At 43.0% G+C, this 19353-nt stretch overlaps 1 protein-coding gene across 6 annotated transcripts in view; it reads left to right on the plus strand.

Annotated features, from left to right (window-relative positions):
* The window catches only part of ap2a1 (adaptor related protein complex 2 subunit alpha 1), a 59923-nt gene that overhangs the window by 5475 nt on the left and 35095 nt on the right, over positions 1-19353 (plus strand). For all 6 annotated transcript variants that reach the window (XM_031827045.1, XM_031827047.1, XM_031827046.1 and 3 more), the window contains exons 2-6: positions 4180-4391; positions 15534-15727; positions 16057-16186; positions 16926-17027; positions 17182-17441. In XM_031827045.1, coding sequence (XP_031682905.1) covers positions 4180-4391; positions 15534-15727; positions 16057-16186; positions 16926-17027; positions 17182-17441 — 898 coding nt within the window. The remainder of the gene's footprint in view (positions 1-4179; positions 4392-15533; positions 15728-16056; positions 16187-16925; positions 17028-17181; positions 17442-19353) is intronic.

The raw sequence follows: 19353 nt of genomic DNA on the forward strand, positions 1-19353 counted from the left end.
CCTGGACTTGCCTGCGCCTCCTGAGTTTGGATTGTGTACTAAACGTGCAAACAAAAAGGAGGTATTTGGATATAAATGATGGACTTTATCGAACAAATCAAACATTTATTATCGAACGGGATTCCTGGGAGTGCTTTTTCGGTAAAGCTTTTTTGAAATCTGACACATCGGTTGCATTAAAGAGAAGTTTATCTAAAGTTCCATGCATAACACTTCTATTTTCATCAACATTTATGTTGAGTATTTCTGTAAATTACCTGATGTTTTGGAAGCAAAACATTACTGAACGTAACACGCCAATGTAAACAGAGTTTTTTTTATATAAATATGAACTTTATTGAACAAAACATACATGTATTGTGTAACATTAAGTCCTATGAGTGTCATCTGATGAAGATCATCAAAGATTAGTGATCAATTTTATCTCTATTTCTGCTTTTTGTGACTCCTCTCTTTGGCTGGAAAAATGGCTGGGTTTTTCTGTGACCCGGTGCAGACCTAACATAATCATTTGGTGTGCTTTCGTCGTAAAGCCTTTTTGAAATCTGACACTGTGGTGGGATTAACAACAAGTTTATCTTTAAAATGATGTAAAATACTTGTATGTTTGAGGAATTTTAATCTTGAGATTTCTGTTTTTAATTTGGCACCCGGCACTTTCACTGGCTGTTGTCATATTGATCCCATTAGTGGGATCTAAGCCATAAGAAGTTTTTAAACAAAGCAAATTTGGGGAAAAGGCTACCTGAAGTTCTATCAACGCATTTCCTGTAGTACTCGCCGTTCAAAAACTCTGGACCATTGTTACTCTTCCTTCCGAGATGGCTACAAGGCACTCCCCTGCCCTCCATTCAGAAAATCGGATCAAGAATCCATTCTGCTCATCGCTTCTTATAGACAGTACCCGTGCTAATGTCTATTCAACGCTAGTCTGACCAATCGGAATTCATGAACACAAGTCACTTTAATAATGTTTACATACTGTTTTACTAATTTCATATGTATATACTTTATTCTACTGTATTTTGGTCAATGCCACTCCGACATTGCTCGTCCTAATATTTATATATTTCTTCATTATTATATATATATTTTTTTGATTTGTGTGTATCTGTTGTGAATTGTTAGATACTACTGCACTGTTGGAGCTAGGAACACAAGCATTTCACTTTACCAACAGTAACATATGCAAAATATTTGTATGTGACCAATAAAATACATTTTGATTTTGATTTGTTGGCTTCAACTAGGTTTTCCATACAAAGCGTTCTATTACAAAGGTAATCTGATTTTTGTTTGCTTTCTCGTTTAAAAACATAATACTATAACCCCTCAATAACTCTTCAGCATCTCAAATTGAGAGATTGACTGGCCACCACATGGACAGACTTCAATAGTGTGTCTGTGTTGAGTGCAAGATCGTCCTCATCATTAGGTCGAAATGTTTAAAAGTATTGTGTGTGCCAAACAGTTGCTGTTAGTTTACAATATAAAAAAATGTTCTGACCATGAATGAGTGATTCATTGATACAGTAGTTTATATATTTAAATATATCCCTATGTAAGTTATGGTGTTAATACTAAACAGGACGCACTCTTAGGCCTACAGCTGGTGGTTATGCAAGGCTACTGTACTAATGACATGCCACTGGCTTTGAGTAAGGCCGGTGTTTCTATGTATGCGGATGACTCAACACTATACACGTCAGCTTCTACAGCAACTGAAATGACTGCAACACTTAACAAAGTTCTGCAGTTAGTTTTGGAATGGGTAGCAAGGAATAACTTAGTCCTAAATATTTCCAAAACTAAAAGTGTTGTATTTGGGACAAATGATTCACTGAACCCTAAACCTCAACTACATCTCGTAATGATTCATGTTGAAATTGAGTAAGTTGAGGTGACTAAACTGCTTGGAGTAACCCGGGATTGTAAACGGTCATGGTCAAAATATATTGACACAACAGTAGCTAAAATGGGGAGAAGTCTGTCCATAATAAAGCACTGCTCTAACTTAACAACACTATCAACAAGGCAGGTCCAACAGGCCCTGGTTTTGTCACACCTGGACTACTGTTCAGTCGTGTGTTCAGGTGCCACAAAGAGGAACTTGGGAAAATTGCAGTTGGCTCAGAACAGGGCAGCATGGCTGGCCCTTAAAAGTACACACAGAGCTAACATTAATGACATGCATGTCAATCTTTCATGGCTCAAAGTGGAAGAGAGATTGACTTATTTTTGTAAGAGGTGTTGACAAGCTGACACCCACAGCTCGGACACCCATGCATACCCCACAAGACATGCCACCAGAGGTGGCAGGTAAAAATGCACCTTATGGAACAGCAGGGACTGGGAAGTAACACAAACAGTGTTTTTCCCATTCTTCTCTGCAGATCCTCTCAAGCTCTGTCAGGTTGAATGAGGAGTGTCGCTGCACAGCTATTTTCAGGTCTACAGAGATGTTTAATCGGGTTCAAGTCTGTGCTCTGGCTGAGCCACTCAAGGACATTCAGAGACTTGTCCCAAAGCCACTCCTGCTTAGTCTTGGCTGTGTGCTTAGGGTCATTGTCTTGTTGGCAGGTGAACCTTCACCCCCAGTGTGAGGTCCTGAGCGCTCTGGAGCAGGTTTTCATCAAGGATCCCTTGATCCTGACTAGTCTCCCAGTTCCTGCTGCTGATAAACATCCCCACAGCATGATGCTGCCACCACCATTCTTCACCGTAGGGATGGTGTCAGGTTTGCTCCAGACGTGACGCTTTGCATTCAGGCCAAAGAGTTCAATCTTGGTTTCAGTCTTTAGGTGCCTTTTGGCAAACTCCAAGCGGGCTGTCATGTGCCTTTTACTGAGGAGTGGCTTCTGTCTGGCCACTCTACCATAAAGGCCTGATTGGTGGAGTGCTGCAGAGATGATTGTCCTTCTGGAAGGTTCTCCTATCTCCACAGAGGAACTCTGGAGCTCTGTCAGTGACCATCGGGTTCTTGGTCACCTCCCTGACCAAGGTCCTTCTCCCCTGATTGCTCAGTTTGGCAGGTTGGTCTTGGTGGTTCCAAACTTGTTCAATTTAAGAACGATGACGGCCACTGTGTTCTTGGGGACCTTCAATGCTGCTGAAATGTTTAGGTACCATTTCCCAGATCTGTGCCCCAACACAATCCTGTCTCGGAGCTCAACAGGCATTTCCTTCGACCTCATGGCTTGGTTTTTGCTCTGACATGCACTGTAAACTGTGGGACCTTTATATAGACAGGTGTGTGCCTTTCCAAATCATGTCCAATCATTTGAATTTACCACAGGTGGACACAGGTGGAAATGGAAACATCTCTAGGACGATCAATGGAAACAGGATGCACCTGAGCTCAATTTTGAGTCTCATAGCAAAGGGTCTGAATACTTATGTAAAAAAAGGTACTTTTTAAAAAAAGTCTAAAAATCTGTTTTCTCTTTTTCATTATGGGGTATTGTGTGTAGATTAATGAGGCAAAAAGTCTAATTTAATCCATTTTAGAATAAGGCTGTCATGTAACATAATGTGGCTAAAGGGAAGTGGTCTGAATACTTCCCAAATATGCTGTATATGGATGATTTATAAATCCAGGCATATTTAATTGTTAGGCTATTGATTATAGACCTAATTCAATTGGGGTTTCCTATCTCCTGAATTTTCTTAGACAATTAGGCTAAGGCAAGGGCTGTTTCCTCGTTTCTGCTGCTTCTGCCTCCGTTGTTCTCAATTCCAATAACTTTGGTTAACTTTGCTATTATGCAAATAGCAACATAGGGAAAGGCAGCAATTCTACGGTGCACTGAAGATTCTTTCTTGAGGCTAGTACAACAATTAAATATATAATTTAGGTCCTTGAAAATGACAATGAAGCACTTGAAAATGTCCTTCAATTTGACTTGCCAATGTCTGTATGAACTCTATAGACTACTTGATCAGCCCAGAAATTAAAGATTAAAATCACCTGCTATTGAAATTACTCGCGTTATTCACATTCTCGTGGTGTGCCACTGGCAAATTTACCTGAATGTCAATCCCTGGTATGTATTTGTGTATTTTTTTTGTCCTTGTTTTTAATGAGTTGCATTAAATCTAATTCCTTACAACTTTGGTTGGTATGGCAATAAAGTATTAACTTGAATCCAAACTTAAATTGCTACCATACTTCCTCCCAAGGCAAGAGCAAGGAGGCGGAGATCAAGCGGATCAATAAGGAGCTGGCCAACATCCGCTCCAAGTTCAAGGGGGACAAGGCACTGGATGGCTATAGTAAGAAGAAGTATGTCTGCAAGCTGCTCTTCATCTTCCTGCTGGGACATGACATCGACTTTGGACACATGGAGGCTGTCAACCTGCTCAGCTCCAACAAGTACACAGAGAAACAGATCGTAAGTGAAGTGTGCATGTGTGAGAGAGAGCACCCAACTTGTATGAATGAAATGTATGTGTGCTGTGCCCTTGTGGCTATGTCTGTGTGTGGGTTGTCTGTATATTTTCAGTTTGTGGCACTCCATTTCTCATTGTCTGTCTGTCTCCATCTTGATATCCCAGTCTCTGTTTTGTCAGTTGGTTGTACTGGTTGCCTGCCACTGTATTTCTTTTTCTCTTAAACTGTTCTGTCAATGTTGATACTAAACCTACACTGGTGCATTTACTGAACCCATTCTGGTGTCTATATTTGCAGTACAACAGATCATTGAACTTAGTGTCATTCATTCGAATGTCAAGCTCTGCTTTGGTAGTCAGCTATTCTGACCTGAACATTCAATTGCCAGATCAAAGACTTTAAAAGTCTTATAAGTAGTCTTGAAAATGTCAGTATGTATGACTATTGTGTTATACGATATGTATATAAAAATATTTAAGTCTTAAGGTTGACCTGACAGGGCGTGTTTCAGTACAATCTCTTTCACAATGGTAGCCTTTGGTCTGGTTTGAGTACTTTGAAATTGCGTCCTCCTTCCTACCTTTCCTTCCTTGATAATCTTGTGGAAACCACACACTCACTCTAGCCATGTCAGAATAGTGGTTTCATTTTTACATGCCACATTGCACATTCAGTTGGGTACAACATTGTGGAACATTCTCATAGAAAAATACTGTGGAGACTTGCCTCTGTTTACAGTAAGAAATATGTCATCTATTTAAAAAAAAAAGAAAAGCTACCTGGCCAAGATAAAGCAAAGCAGTGTGACACAAACAACAACAAAGAGTTACACATGGAATGAACAAACAACAATAACAAAATAGAGAAGTAAAATCTATATACAGTGTGTGCAAATGAGGTAAGTTAAGGGAGGTAAGGCAATAAATAGGCCATAGTGGCAAAAATAATTACAATTTAGCAGTTAAACATTGGAGTGATAGATGTGCAGACGATGAATGTGCAAGTAACAGTATGGGGATGAGGTAGTTGGATGGGCTATGTACAGGTGCAGTGATCTGTGAGCTGCTCTGACAGCTAATGCTTAAAGTTAGTGAGCGTGATATGGGTCTCCAGCTTCAGTGATTTTTGCAATTCATTACGGTCATTGGCAGCAGAGAACTGGAAGGAGAGGCGGCCAAAGGAAGAATTGGCTTTGGGGGTGACCATTGAAATATACCTGCTGGAGCGTGTGCTACGGGTGGGTGCTGCTATGGTGACCAGTGAGCTGAGAAAAGCCGGGGCTTTACCGAGCAAAGACTTATAGATGTCCTTGAGCCAGTGGGTTTGGTGACGAATATGAAGCGAGGGTCAGCCAATGAGAGCATACAGGTCGCAGTGGTGGGTAGTATATGGGGCTTTGGTGACAAAACGGATGGCACTCTGATAGACTGCATCCAATTTTTCCAATTTTGCAACAGAAAAGAGTCGGCCCGAGAATTGAACCCTGTGGCACACCCATAGAGACTGTCAGAGGTCCAGACAACAGGCCCTCTGATTTGACACACTGAACTCTGACTGAGAAATAGTGGTGAACCAGGCGAGGCAGTCCTTTGAGAAACCAAGGCTATTGAGTCTGCCGATAAGAATGTGCTGATTTACAGAGTCGAAAGCCTTGACCAGGTCCATGAATACAGATGCACAGTAATGTCTTATCGATGGCGGTTATGATATTGTTTAGGACCTTGAGCGTGGCTGAGGTGCACCCATGACCAGCTCAGAAACCAGATTGCATAGCGGACAAGGTAGGGTGAGATTCGAAATGGTCGGTAATCTGTTTGTTAACTTGGCTTTTGAAGACTTTAGAAAGGCAGGGTAGAATAGATATAGGTCTGTAGCAGTTAAGGTCTAGAGTGTCTCCCCCTTTGAAGAGGGGGATGACCGCGGCAGCTTTCCAATCTTTGGGTATCTCAGACGATGCGATAAAGAGGTTGAATAGGCTAGTAATAGGGGTTGCGACAATTTCGGCTGATAATTGTAGAAAGAGAGGGTCCAGATTGTCTAGCTCAGCTGATTTGTTGGGGTCCAGATTGTACTGCTCTTTCAGAATTTCGGCTATCTGGGTTTGGGTGAAGGAGAAATGGAGGACGTTTGGACAAGTTGCTGTGGGGGGTGCAGGGTTGTTGACCAGGGTAGCGGTGGCCAGGTGGAAAGCATGGCCAGCCGTAGAAAAATGCTTATTGAAATGATCAATTATAGTGGCTTTATCGGTGGTGACAGTGTTTACCAGCCACAGTGCAGTGGGCAGCTGGGAGGAGGTGCTCTTATTCTCCGTGGACTTTACAGTGTACCAGAACTTTTCGGAGTTTGTGCTGCAGGATGTACATTTTATGTTAGGAAAGCAATGGCTAGCTTTATCAAACTGCTTGTGTATATTGGTTCCTAACTTCCCTGAAATGTTGCATATCGCGGGGGCTATTTGATGCTAGTGCCGTACACCACAGGATGTTTTTTTGCTGGTCAAGGGCAGTCAGGTCTGGAGTGAACCACGGGCTATATCTGTTACTGGCAACAACAAAAAAAGAATGGGGCATGCTTATTTAAGATGGTGAGGAAAGCACTTTTAAAGAATAACCAGGCATCTTCTACTGACAGAATGAGGTCAATATCCTAACAGCACGGGCTCTGAATATAGATGGGGGGCGATCAATTCACATATGGTGTCCAGGGCACAGCAGGTGCAGGAAGGTGATCACTTTAACTCTATTCACTCTAACACAACCCAGGTTCAGGGGGATATAATTTAAATGATTATATTATGCCTCTTTCGTGTTTGGTGGAGGAACTCTCCAATGCACCTTAAGACAAAACAATGTTTACGTCTCAAATTACGGCTGAGAACGTTTTAGGGATGACCCCAACTAGTCGACTGGTCAATTGTTTGGTTGATGGGCTGTTAGTAGACCGAGATTTGTTTTTAGTTTTTAGTTGAGCAGTAGCATATATGTATATATGTGTATATATATATATATGTGTATGTGTGTGTGTGTGTGTATATATATATATATGTGTATTTTTTTTATAGCACACGAGACACCTGTCTGATTCACGCCCATCTCAATGAACTAATCCATTGCAGAGGCTGTATGGATGGCACAGTCCAAGAAGGCCAATGTGGCTAAAATGCACAATGCACGTCTCTCTCCAGAATGCGCTCTCTCCTGCGAATTTGTGCACGTTCATTGTTTCATAACTTCATTGTTTGAATTGTTTGCCTTAGTGTCGATCAATTCCCCATTACATGCAGTACCAGTCAAAAAATGGACACACCTTTTCAAACCAGGGTTTTTCTTTATTTTTACTACACTGCTCAAAAAAATAAAGGGAACACTTAAACAACACAATGTAACTCCAAGTCAATCACACTTCTGTGAAATCAAACTGTCCACTTAGGAAGCAACACTGATTGACAATAAATTTCACATGCTGTTGTGCAAATGGAATAGACGACAGGTGGAAATTATAGGCAATTAGCAAGACACCCCCAATAAAGGAGTGGTTCTGCAGGTGGTGACCACAGACCACTTCTCAGTTCCTATGCTTCCTGGCTGATGATTTGGTCACTTTTGAATGCTGGCCGTGCTTTCACTCTAGTGGTATCATGAGACGGAGTCTACAACCCACACAAGTGGCTCAGGTAGTGCAGCTCATCCAGGATGGCACATCAATGCGAGATGTGGCAAGAAGGTTTGCTGTGTCTGTCAGCGTAGTGTCCAGAGCATGGAGGCGCTACCAGGAGACAGGCCAGTACATCAGGAGACATGGAGGAGGCCGTAGGAGGGCAAGGAGCCTTTGTGCAAGGAGGAGCACTGCCAGAGCCAGAGCAAAATGACCTCCAGCAGGCCACAAATGTGCATGTGTCTGCTCAAATGGTCAGAAACAGACTCCATGAGGGTGGTATGAGGGCCCGACGTCTACAGGTGGGGGTTGTGCTTACAGCCCAACACCGTGCAGGACGTTTGGCATTTGCCAGAGAACACCAAGATTGGCTAATTCGCCACTGGCGCCCTGTGCTCTTCACACATGAAAGTAGGTTCACACTGAGCACATGTGACAGACGTGACAGTCTGGAGACGCCGTGGAGAACGTTCTGCTGCCTGCAACATCCTCCAGCATGACCGGTTTGGTGGTGGGTCAGTCATGGTGTGGGGTGGCATTTCTTTGGGGGGCCGCACAGCCCTCCATGTGCTCGCCAGAGGTAGCCTGACTGCCATTAGGTACCGAGATGAGATCCTCAGACCCCTTGTGAGACCATATGCTGGTGTGGTTGGCCCTGGGTTCCTCCTAATGCAAGACAATGCTAGACCTCATGTGGCTGGAGTCTGTCAACAGTTCCTACAAGAGGAAGGCATTGATGCTATGGACTGGCCCGCCCGTTCCCCAGACCTGAATCCAATTGAGCACATCTGGGACATCATGTCTCGCTCCATCCACCACAGACTGTCCAGGAGTTGGCGGATGCTTTTGTCCAGGTCTGGGAGGAGATCCCTCAGGAGACCATCCCCCACCTCATCAGGAGCATGCCCAGGCGTTGTAGGGAGGTCATACAGGCACGTGGAGGCCACACACACTACTGAGCCTCATTTTGACTTGTTTTAAGGACATTACATCAAAGTTGGATCAGCCTGTAGTGTGATTTTCCACTTTAATTTTGAGTGTGACTCCAAATCCAGACCTCCATGGGTTGATACATTTGATTTCCATTGATAATTTTTGTGATTTTTGTTGTCAACGCATTCAACTATGTAAAGAAAAAAGTATTTAATAAGAATATTTCATTCATTCAGATCTAGGATGTTATTTTAGTGTTCCCTTTTTTTTGAGCAATGTATATATATATACAGTGCCTTGCAAAAGTATTCGACCCCCTTGAACCTTGCGACCTTTTGCCACATTTCAGGCTTCAAACATAAAGATATAAAACTGTATTTTTTTGTGAAGAATCAACAACAAGTGGGACACAATCATGAAGTGGAACAACATTTATTGGATATTTCAAACTTTTTTAACAAATCAAAAACTGAAAAATTGCAAAACAGCTCGAGCTCAGTGAGTTTGGATGGAGAGCATTTGTGAACAGCAGTTTTCAGTTCTTTCCACAGATTCTCGATTGGATTCAGGTCTGGACTTTGACTTGGCCATTCTAACACCTGGATATGTTTATTTTTGAACCATTCCATTGTAGATTTTGCTTTATGTTTTGGATCATTGTCTTGTTGTAAGACAAATCTCCGTCCCAGTCTCAGGTCTTTTGCAGACTCCATCAGGTTTTCTTCCAGAATGGTCCTGTATTTGGCTCCATCCATCTTCCCATCAATTTTAACCATCTTCCCTGTCCCTGCTGAAGAAAAGCAGGCCCAAACCATGATGCTGCCACCACCATGTTTGACAGTGGGGATGCTGTGTTCAGGGTGATGAGCTGTGTTGCTTTTACGCCAAACATAACGTTTTGCATTGTTGCCAGAAAGTTCAATTTTGGTTTCATCTGACCAGAGCACTTTCTTCCACATGTTTGGTGTGTCTCCCAGGTGGCTTGTGGCAAACTTTAAACGACACTTTTTATGGATATCTTTAAGAAATGGCTTTCTTCTTGCCACTCTTCCATAAAGGCCAGATTTGTGCAATATACGACTGATTGTTGTCCTATGGAAAGAGTCTCCCACCTCAGCTGTAGATCTCTGCAGTTCATCCAGAGTGATCATGGACCTCTTGGCTGCATCTCTGATCAGTCTTCTCCTTGTATGAGCTGAAAGTTTAGAGGGACGGCCAGGTCTTGGTAGATTTGCAGTGGTCTGATACTCCTTCCATTTCAATATTATCGCTTGCACAGTGCTCCTTGGGATGTTTAAAGCTTGGGAAATCTTTTTGTATCCAAATCCGGCTTTAAACTTCTTCACAACAGTATCTCGGACCTGCCTGGTGTGTTCCTTGTTCTTCATGATGCTCTCTGCGCTTTTAACGGACCTCTGAGACTATCACAGTGAAGGTGCATTTATACGGAGACATGATTACACACAGGTGGATTGTATTTATCATCATTAGTCATTTAGGTCAACATTGGATCATTCAGAGATCCTCACTGAACTTCTGGAGAGAGTTTGCTGCACTGAAAGTAAAGGGGCTGAATAATTTTGCACGCCCAATTTTTCAGTTTTTGATTTGTTAAAAAAGTTTGAAATATCCAATAAATGTCGTTCCACTTCATGATTGTGTCCCACTTGTTGTTGATTCTTCACAAAAAAATAGTTTTATATCTTTATGTTTGAAGCCTGAAATGTGGCAAAAGGTCACAAAGTTCAAGGGGGCCAAATACTTTCGCAAGGCACTATATATATATATATATATTTGTAATGATGACAATTACAACAATGCTGAATGAACAATGAACTGAATGAATGAACTGAATGAACAATGAACACTTTTATTTTAACTTAATATAATACATAAATACAATCTGTTTAGTCTCAAATAAATAATGAAACATGCTCAATTTGGTTTAAATGATGCAAAAACGCAGTGTTCGAGAAGGAAGTAATGTGCAATATGTACCATGTAAAAAAGCTAACATTTAAGTTCCTTGCTCAAAACATGAGAACATATGAAAGCTGGTGGTTCAATATTCCCAGATCTTCAATATTCCCAGTTACAACATTTTAGGTTGTAGTTATTATAGGAATGTTGGCGCGTCCACTATTTCTGTCTATACCATTTGTATTTCATATACCTTTTTGACTATTGGAAGTTCTAATATGCGCTTTAGTATTGCCAGCCTAATCTCAGCAGTTGATAGGCTTGAAGTCATAAACAGTGCTGTGAAGCAAGCATTGCTAAGAGGTGCTGGCAAACGCTGTAAAGTTTGAATGAATGCTTACGATTCTGCTGCCGACTACCACCGCTCAGTCAGACTGCTCTATCAAATCATAGACTTAATTATAACATAATAAACACAGAAATACGAGCCATTGGCCATTGATATGGTCAAATCCGGAAACTATAATTTTGAAAACAAAATGTTTATTCTTTCTGTGAAATACCGAACTGTTCCGTATTTTATCGAACGGGTGGCAACCTTAAGTCTAAATATTGCTGTTACATTGCACAACCTACAATGTTATGCCATAATTATGTAAATATCTGGCAAATTAGTTCACAACGAGCCAGGCGGCCCAAACTGTTGCAAATACCCTGACTCTGTGTGCAAGGAACGCAAGAGAAGTGACACAATTTCCCTAGTTAATATTGCCTGCTAACATTATTTTATTTTATTTTAACTAAATATGCAGTTTAAAAATATATACTTCTGTCTATGGATTTTAAGAAAGGCATTGATGTTTATGGTTAGGTACAATCGTGTAACGATTGTGCTTTTTTCGCGAATGCACTTTTGTTAAATCATCCCCCGTTTGGCGATGATTCGATGATAAATTAACAGGCACCGCATTGATTTATATGCAACGCAGGACAAGCTAGTTAACCTAGTAATATCATCAACCATGTGTAGTTAACTAGTGATTATGTGAAGATTGATTGTTTTCTATAAGATAAGTTTAATGTTAGCTAGCAACTTACCTTGGCTCCTTGCTGCACTCGCGTGGTCAGCCTGCCACTCAGTTTTCTCGTGGAATGCAATGTAATCGGCCATAGTCGGCGTCCAAAAATTCTGATTACCGATTGTTATAACTTGAAATCGGCCCTAATTATTTTAGTCGACCTCTAGTTGCAATTCTATTGAATTGGGCATAGTTTAACCAAAATATGCCACAAGACCTGGAATTGCCTCATATGTCTCTCACAAAAACAGGTTCACTGTTATAAGCTAACTTTTTGAAGAATTTAAGCAAAATTCCCAGGCTTCACTTCCCATGGAACATTTTTGGAAAATTTACCGGAAAGTTTCTGGAATTTTACTGAAAAGTTACTAACGAAGGCTCCGGGAAACACCTTCGATACTAAATTTACATCGTACGAAGGTTCTAACAATCTTAATGTCACAAAGGCTCTGGGAAATGAGGCCCTGGTGAAGAGGAGTGCACTGTATAAGGAATAGGGTGCCATTTGCGACATGGACAATGGCTACACAACACAACTTTGTCATGATGTGGAGGCATGTAGGCTACCTCCCAGTCTCTCGTTCTCCTCGGGTCATTGTTACAGTATCTGTTTCCTTCTTTCTTCTGTACCCAACTCTAAAGGACCACAAGCCTCTTGGACTGGAATGGCCCTCCATGTGAAAGCATTTGAGAAGACTTTCTATTCGGAAGAGGACGAGAGGAGAATTTGAGAGAGAAGAGAGTAGAGTGGCAGAGAATCATATAGCTTTATTAACAGAATCCCTGTTAATAAAGCTATGCAAATATCTGTCATCATATAGCCTAGGGAAAATATGACTAATAATTTGCATCCAAGTAGGTCAGCCAGAATCTTCTTAGTGCACTGTACTCAACTTGATCAAATCTGTATCAAAGCATCACTCAAGTTGATCAATAATCTAAGTGAATAACCTTGATAATGATGATTTTGTGGTTGCATGTAAAGACTCACAAAGCATATCTTATGAGGCATAATGAAGCCTTGTAATAAGGCCTTCAGATGCATCAGGTTGGGCCAATATCAATCCAGTGACGATATATGTAGGCCCCCGAACACTATTATGTAAGCCTGTGATAGCAATCACTACAAATGAATTGCTATTGAACTTTCTCCCCCTCGTCAATGTAGAATATACATTAAGTGGCAGCCAGTGGGAGGTACTAGTCGGCAGAGCCGTAGGGAGTTCTGCCATGTTTGCGCCATTGAACATTAAATTGATCAATTCATGACAAGTATTTGGGATTCTAATTCTCTAACTCTCTAAATAAATGGCTTGACAGCATTAGAAACTAAATGTGGCCAAGTCCCAATTCTCTACCCTTCTCCCGAATTGTGCAATTTCACAGTTTCTCACATGGATTTGACAATATTGGAAACTCCCTCCAGCCAATGCGTACACCAATTCCATGCTTTTAAATCAGTGACGGGGAGTGTGGAAAAGAGTGGAGAATTGGGACGTAGCCATAGTGACACAGGAGATGAGCATTAGGCCCCCAACAGCATAGCAATTCACTCAATCAGGACCATATTTAGCATTAGAGTACATTAGCCTACAGTCACAATACACTCCAAACATTCTGGGTCACGACTTTCAATGCTGCTGCTCGACAAAATGAAATGTCTCTCCTCTGCAGTTTATTCTGCTGTGTAATGGCTGAGAGTGTTTTCTGTCTGAGGAGAGGGTGTCTGGCTAATTAAGGGAGGGATGGGTGAATGGATAGATGAGCGAATAGATATGTAGAAATACTTAATTCTATTACAATCAAGTAACACATTTGGGAACGAGTTTTATTTTATATAACTGGTTAGTTAGTGCCTTCGGAATGTATTCAGACCACTGGCTTTTCCCCCATTTTCTTATGTTACAGCCTGAATTTAAAATAGATTAAATAATGTTTCCCCCTCATCAATCTACACACAATACACCATAATGTGAAAGCAAAAGACAGGTTTTGGGAAATTTTTGCTAAAATTTAAAAAAAAAGTAAATAGCACATTTACTTAAGTATTCAGTACTTTGTTGAAGCAGCGATTACAGCATCGAGTCATCTTGGGTATAACGCTACAAGCTTGGCACAACTGTATTTGGGGAGTTTCTCCCATTGACTGCACGCTGCCCTAACCCATCTGTTTGCAGACTACACTACAGTGGTAGGCTTGATTACCAACAACGACGAGGCGGCCTACAGGAAGGAGGTGAGGGCCCTCGGAGTGTGGTGTCAGGAAAATAACCTCACACTCAATGTCAACAAAACAAAGGAGATGATTGTGGACTTCAGGAAACAGCAGAGGGAGCAGCCCCCTATTCACATCGATGGGACAGTGGTGGAAAGTTTTAAGTTCCTCAGCGTACACATCACAGACAAGCTGAAATGGTCCACCCACACAGACAGCGTGGTGAAGAAGGCGCAGCAGCGCAAGTTCAATCTTGGTTTCATCAGGCCAGATAATCTTGTTTATCATGGTCTGAGAGTCCTTTAGGTGCCTTTCTCCCATCTCCACAGAGGAACTCTGGAGATCTGTCAGTGACCATTGGGTTCTTGGTCACCTCCCTGACCAAGGCCCTTCTCCCCAATTGCTCAGTTTCGCTGGGGGGCCAGCTCTAGGAAGAGTCTTGGTGGTTCCAAACTTCATCTATTTAAGAATGATGGAAGTCACTGTTTTTGGGGACCTTCAATGCTGCAGACTTTTTTTGGTACCCTTACTCAGATCTGTGCCTCGACACAATCCTGTCTCGGAGCTCTACGGACAATTCCTTCGACCTAATGGCTTGGATTTCGCTGAGGATTTATTTTTTAAATCCATTTTAGAATAAGGCTGTAACATAACAAAGTGTGGAAAAAGTAAAGGGGAAGGAATAGGATGGGAGAGGTAGTGGCAGGCAGCCACGGTTCAGACTCAGGCCGTGCGACTGCATCGTAATGATGGCCCAGTCCGTCTCTGAGTCTCAGTCACATGAAAGAGTGTCTCAATTGCGTCCCTATATAGTGTACCTCCTTTGACCAGGGCCCATAGGGTGCCATTTGGGACGCAGACGAATACTGTAGGGAGGGATGAACCCAGCACAAAGCATCCTGCCATCACTCCCTACAGCTCACTTTCTATTATTTTTTTATATTTTTCTCTGCCCTTCCGCTCCTTCCCTTCTTTCTGTCTCTGCTTCCCTACACACATTTCCTCTTTCACTCCCCGCCTGCTCCGCTTTTCATCATATTCACCTCTCTTCTGATGACGCAACTCCCTCCTTTACCTCCATCCTGCATCCTCTGTCCCCTACACTTCATCCCTCTAAAATATCGCCTCACCCCCTCTCTCCTCCCTTCCTCCCCCCATTTGAGTCTGGTTCCTCTCAAGGCTTCTTCCTTTTAGGAATTAACACGTTACCTCGCCACTGTGCTGCTGCTTGTCGGGTTACTGTGAACCACTTTGTGTCAAATGTTGTTGTATAAAGGCTATACAAATAAAATATGATTGCCTGATCTCTTCCCTCCCTCTCTCCCTCTCTTTCCCCTCTCAGGGCTACCTGTTCATCTCGGTGCTGGTGAACAGCAACAGCGAGCTGATCCGCCTCATCAACAACGCCATCAAGAACGACCTGTCTAGCCGCAACCCCACCTTCATGTGCCTGGCCCTGCACTGCATCGCCAACGTGGGCAGCCGTGAGATGGCCGAGGCCTTTGCTGGAGAGATCCCACGCATTCTGGTGGCCGGGTAAGAATGGAGGGGATGGAGAGGGAGGAGTAATGAGGGAGAGGGAGAGCGCAATTAGTCAGTCAAATTGTATTCTTGTAGGCCTTTTTACAACAACATTTGTCAAAGGGAGAGGTTGGGATGAGAAGGATGGATGAAGGGAAGGGAGGGTGAGGAGACCGGAGAGGGAAAGGGGAGAGGGACTGAGGACATGATTTTCTTTGTATTAATATGCTATAACAGCATGATTAGACAAAATCTGCGGTACAGACAATATCTTTCCACGACCAGAGTTGTTGCAGACTGGTAGTCCTTTATAGTGAGCATTGTGTTTGTGATGTGATTGCCAGGGACACCATGGACAGTGTGAAGCAGTCTGCTGCCCTGTGTCTTCTGCGTCTGTACAAGGCCTCCCCAGACCTGGTTCTGATGGGGGAGTGGACCTCCCGAGTGGTGCACCTCCTCAACGACCAGCACATGGTGAGAGACAGGCCATACATTTCTGCTCTAGCCCAACACTAGCACACCTGTGGTGTATTCACTAGGAAGCCAACAGTAAAAACGGGGAGCGACTAAACTGAATTGTCTAATTAGAAACATTTGCTTTTGTTGCAAAACGTTTGCTTTCGCAATACGTTTTCCATTGCAAAGCAGTTTGTTACACTAAGGAATACACCCCTGATTTATCAGGTATGCTAGTGCATTTATCTTCCAGGCCAATAGGTGGAGCTAGCTGGCTCTGTTACAATGTCCACACTAGTCTAGAATACCACTCTTAGGCACAGTCAACCCAATTAGATCTTTTTCAGAGGTTATCTGATTGGTCAAAAGACAAATTGCTGGGGGAAAAAACAGAATTGGGCTTCCTGTCTAAACGCAGCCAGTGTAACCTACCGTAAAGAAAATGCCTGAAAATAGATGCCTCAGATACTTATCTTGATGAAAAAAGAAAAACAATTGTTAGGAGAGGTTATCTTCTGCACTGTCCAGTAAATGTGGAGGAGGCGTTAAGATGGAGTGTCGCCTTGTTAATGTCCAAAAGCTAATGTTGAACGCAACAGGCTCTCTTCCATTTCGCCTAAAAACTGTATGCATCCGGTTGCTGGTATGGATGTTGGAACCTAACTACTGACTTCATTGAGATAAGGTTATGCCGTTTAGGTGTTACTGTTGTTTCTGATGATGAGCGTGTCTCTCTCTCTCTCTCTCTCTCTCGCAGGGTGTTGTCACGGCAGCCATCTCCCTCATCACCTGTCTCAGCTCGAAGAACCCAGATGAGTTCAAAACCTGTGTGTCCCTGGCTGTTTCTCGTCTGAGCAGGGTGTGTGTGTGCGTGTGTATGTGCGCACGTGTTCATGTATACCTATAAAATCATGCATGTCAGTCCAGCGATCCATTCTCCCTTTGCCTCACTGTCTCTATCTCCAGGATTTCAACCCATCTCTATTTCTCCTCCTCCCGTTCTCCTTCTCCAGATTGTGTCTTCAGCCTCCACTGACCTGCAGGACTACACCTACTACTTTGTCCCGGCCCCGTGGCTGTCCTGTAAACTGCTGCGCCTGCTGCAGTGCTACCCCCCACCAGAGGATGGCGCCGTGAAGGGCCGCTTGGTGGAGTGTCTGGAGACCATCCTGAACAAGGCCCAGGAACCACCCAAGTCCAAAAAGGTTCAGCACTCCAACGCCAAGAACGCCATTCTTTTCGAGGCCATCTCACTCATCATCCACTACGACAGGTGAGGAGGATGTCTGTCACTCCCGGTGTCTGTCTTAATCTTCTCGCTCTGTGTTTTTCTCACTTTTTCTGAAAACTCTTTTTCTCTCACTCTTTCAGTAGCTCTCGCTCTCTGTGTGTGTGTTTCTCTCTTTCTCACATATACACTGATCAAAAATATAAACGCAACATGTAACAATTCTAAAGATTTTACTGACTTAAAGTTCATGTAAGGAAACCAGAAAATTTAAATAAATTAATTAGGCCCTAATCTATGGATTTCACATGACTGGGAATACAGATATGCATCAGTTGGTCACAGATACCTTAAAAAAAAGGTAGGGGCGTGGATCGGAAAAACAGTCCGTATCTTGTGTGGCCACCATTTGCCTCATGCAGCGCGACACATCTCCTTCGCATACAGTTGATCAGGCAGTTGATTGTGGCCTGTGGAATGTTGTCCCACTCCTCTTCAATGACTGTGCGAAGTTGTTGTATATTGGAGGGAACTGGAACACGCTGTTGTACACTATCCAGAGCATCCCAAATATGCTCAATGGGTGAGTATGCAGGCCATGGAAGAACTGGAATATTTTCAGCTTCCATGAATTGTGTATAGATCCTTGCGACATGGGGATGTGCATTATCATGCTGAAACATGAGGTGATGGCAGCGGATGAATGGCACAACAATGGACCTCAGGTTCTTGTCATGGTATATCGGTGTATTCAAATTGTCATCGATAAAATGCCATCGTGTTCGTTGACCGTAGCTTATGCCTGCCCATACCACAACCCCACCGCCACCATGGGGCACTCTGTTCACAACCTTTATATCGCCCACACGACGCTGTAGACGCTGTCATCCATCTGCCCGTTACAGTTGAAACCGGGATTCTTCTGTAAAGAAGGCACTTCCCCAACGTGCCTGTGGCCATCAAAAGGGAGCATTTGCCCACTTGAAGTCTGTTACGACGCCAAACTGCAGTCAGGTCAAGACCCTGGGGAGGACGACGAGCACGCAGATGAGCTTCCCTGAGACTGTTTCTGACAGTTTGTGCATAAATTCTTTGTTTGTGCAAACCCACAGTTTCATCAGCTGTCCAGGTGGCTGGTCTTGGACGATCCAGCAAGTGAAGAATCCGGATGTGGGGGTCCTGGGCTGGCGTGGTTACACGTGGTTTGTGGTTGTTAGGCCGGTTGGACGTACTGCCAAATTGTCTAAAACGATGTTGGAGGCGGCTTATGGTAGATAAATGTACATTAAACTCTCTGGCAACAGCTCTTATGGGTATTCCTGCATTCAGCATGCCAATTGCACCTTCCCTCGACTTGAGACATCTGTAGCATTATTGTGTGACAAAACTGTACATTTTAGAGAGGCCTTTTAGTGCCCCCAGCACAAGGTGCACCTGTGTAATGATCATGCTGTTTAACCAGCTTCTTGATATGCCACACCTGTCAGGTGGATGGATTATCTTGGCAAAGTAGAAATGCTCATTTAACAGGGATGCACAAAATTTGAGAGAAATAAGCTTTTTGTGCATATGGAAAATGTCTGGGATCTTTTCTTTCAGCTCATGAAACACATGGGTCAACACTTTGTATTTATATTTTGTTCAGTATGTATATATACACCTTCCTAATATTGAGGTATGCTCAGAACAGCCTCAATTCTTTGGGGCATGGACTCTACAAGGGATGCTTGCCCATGTTGACCATAACTCTTCCCACAGTTGTGTCAAGTTGACTGTATGTCCTTTACGTGGTGGGCCATTGTTGATGCACACGGAGAACTGTTGAGCGTGAAAAACCCAGCAGCGTTGCTGTTCTTGACACAAACCGGTGCGCCTGGCACCTACTACCATACCCAGTTCAAATGCAAATCTTTTGTCTTGCCCATTCACCCTCCAAATAGCATGTCTGAATTGTCTC

The sequence above is a fragment of the Oncorhynchus kisutch genome, linkage group LG6, assembly GCF_002021735.2.
Source record: "Oncorhynchus kisutch isolate 150728-3 linkage group LG6, Okis_V2, whole genome shotgun sequence".
Classification (NCBI taxonomy): domain Eukaryota; kingdom Metazoa; phylum Chordata; class Actinopteri; order Salmoniformes; family Salmonidae; genus Oncorhynchus; species Oncorhynchus kisutch.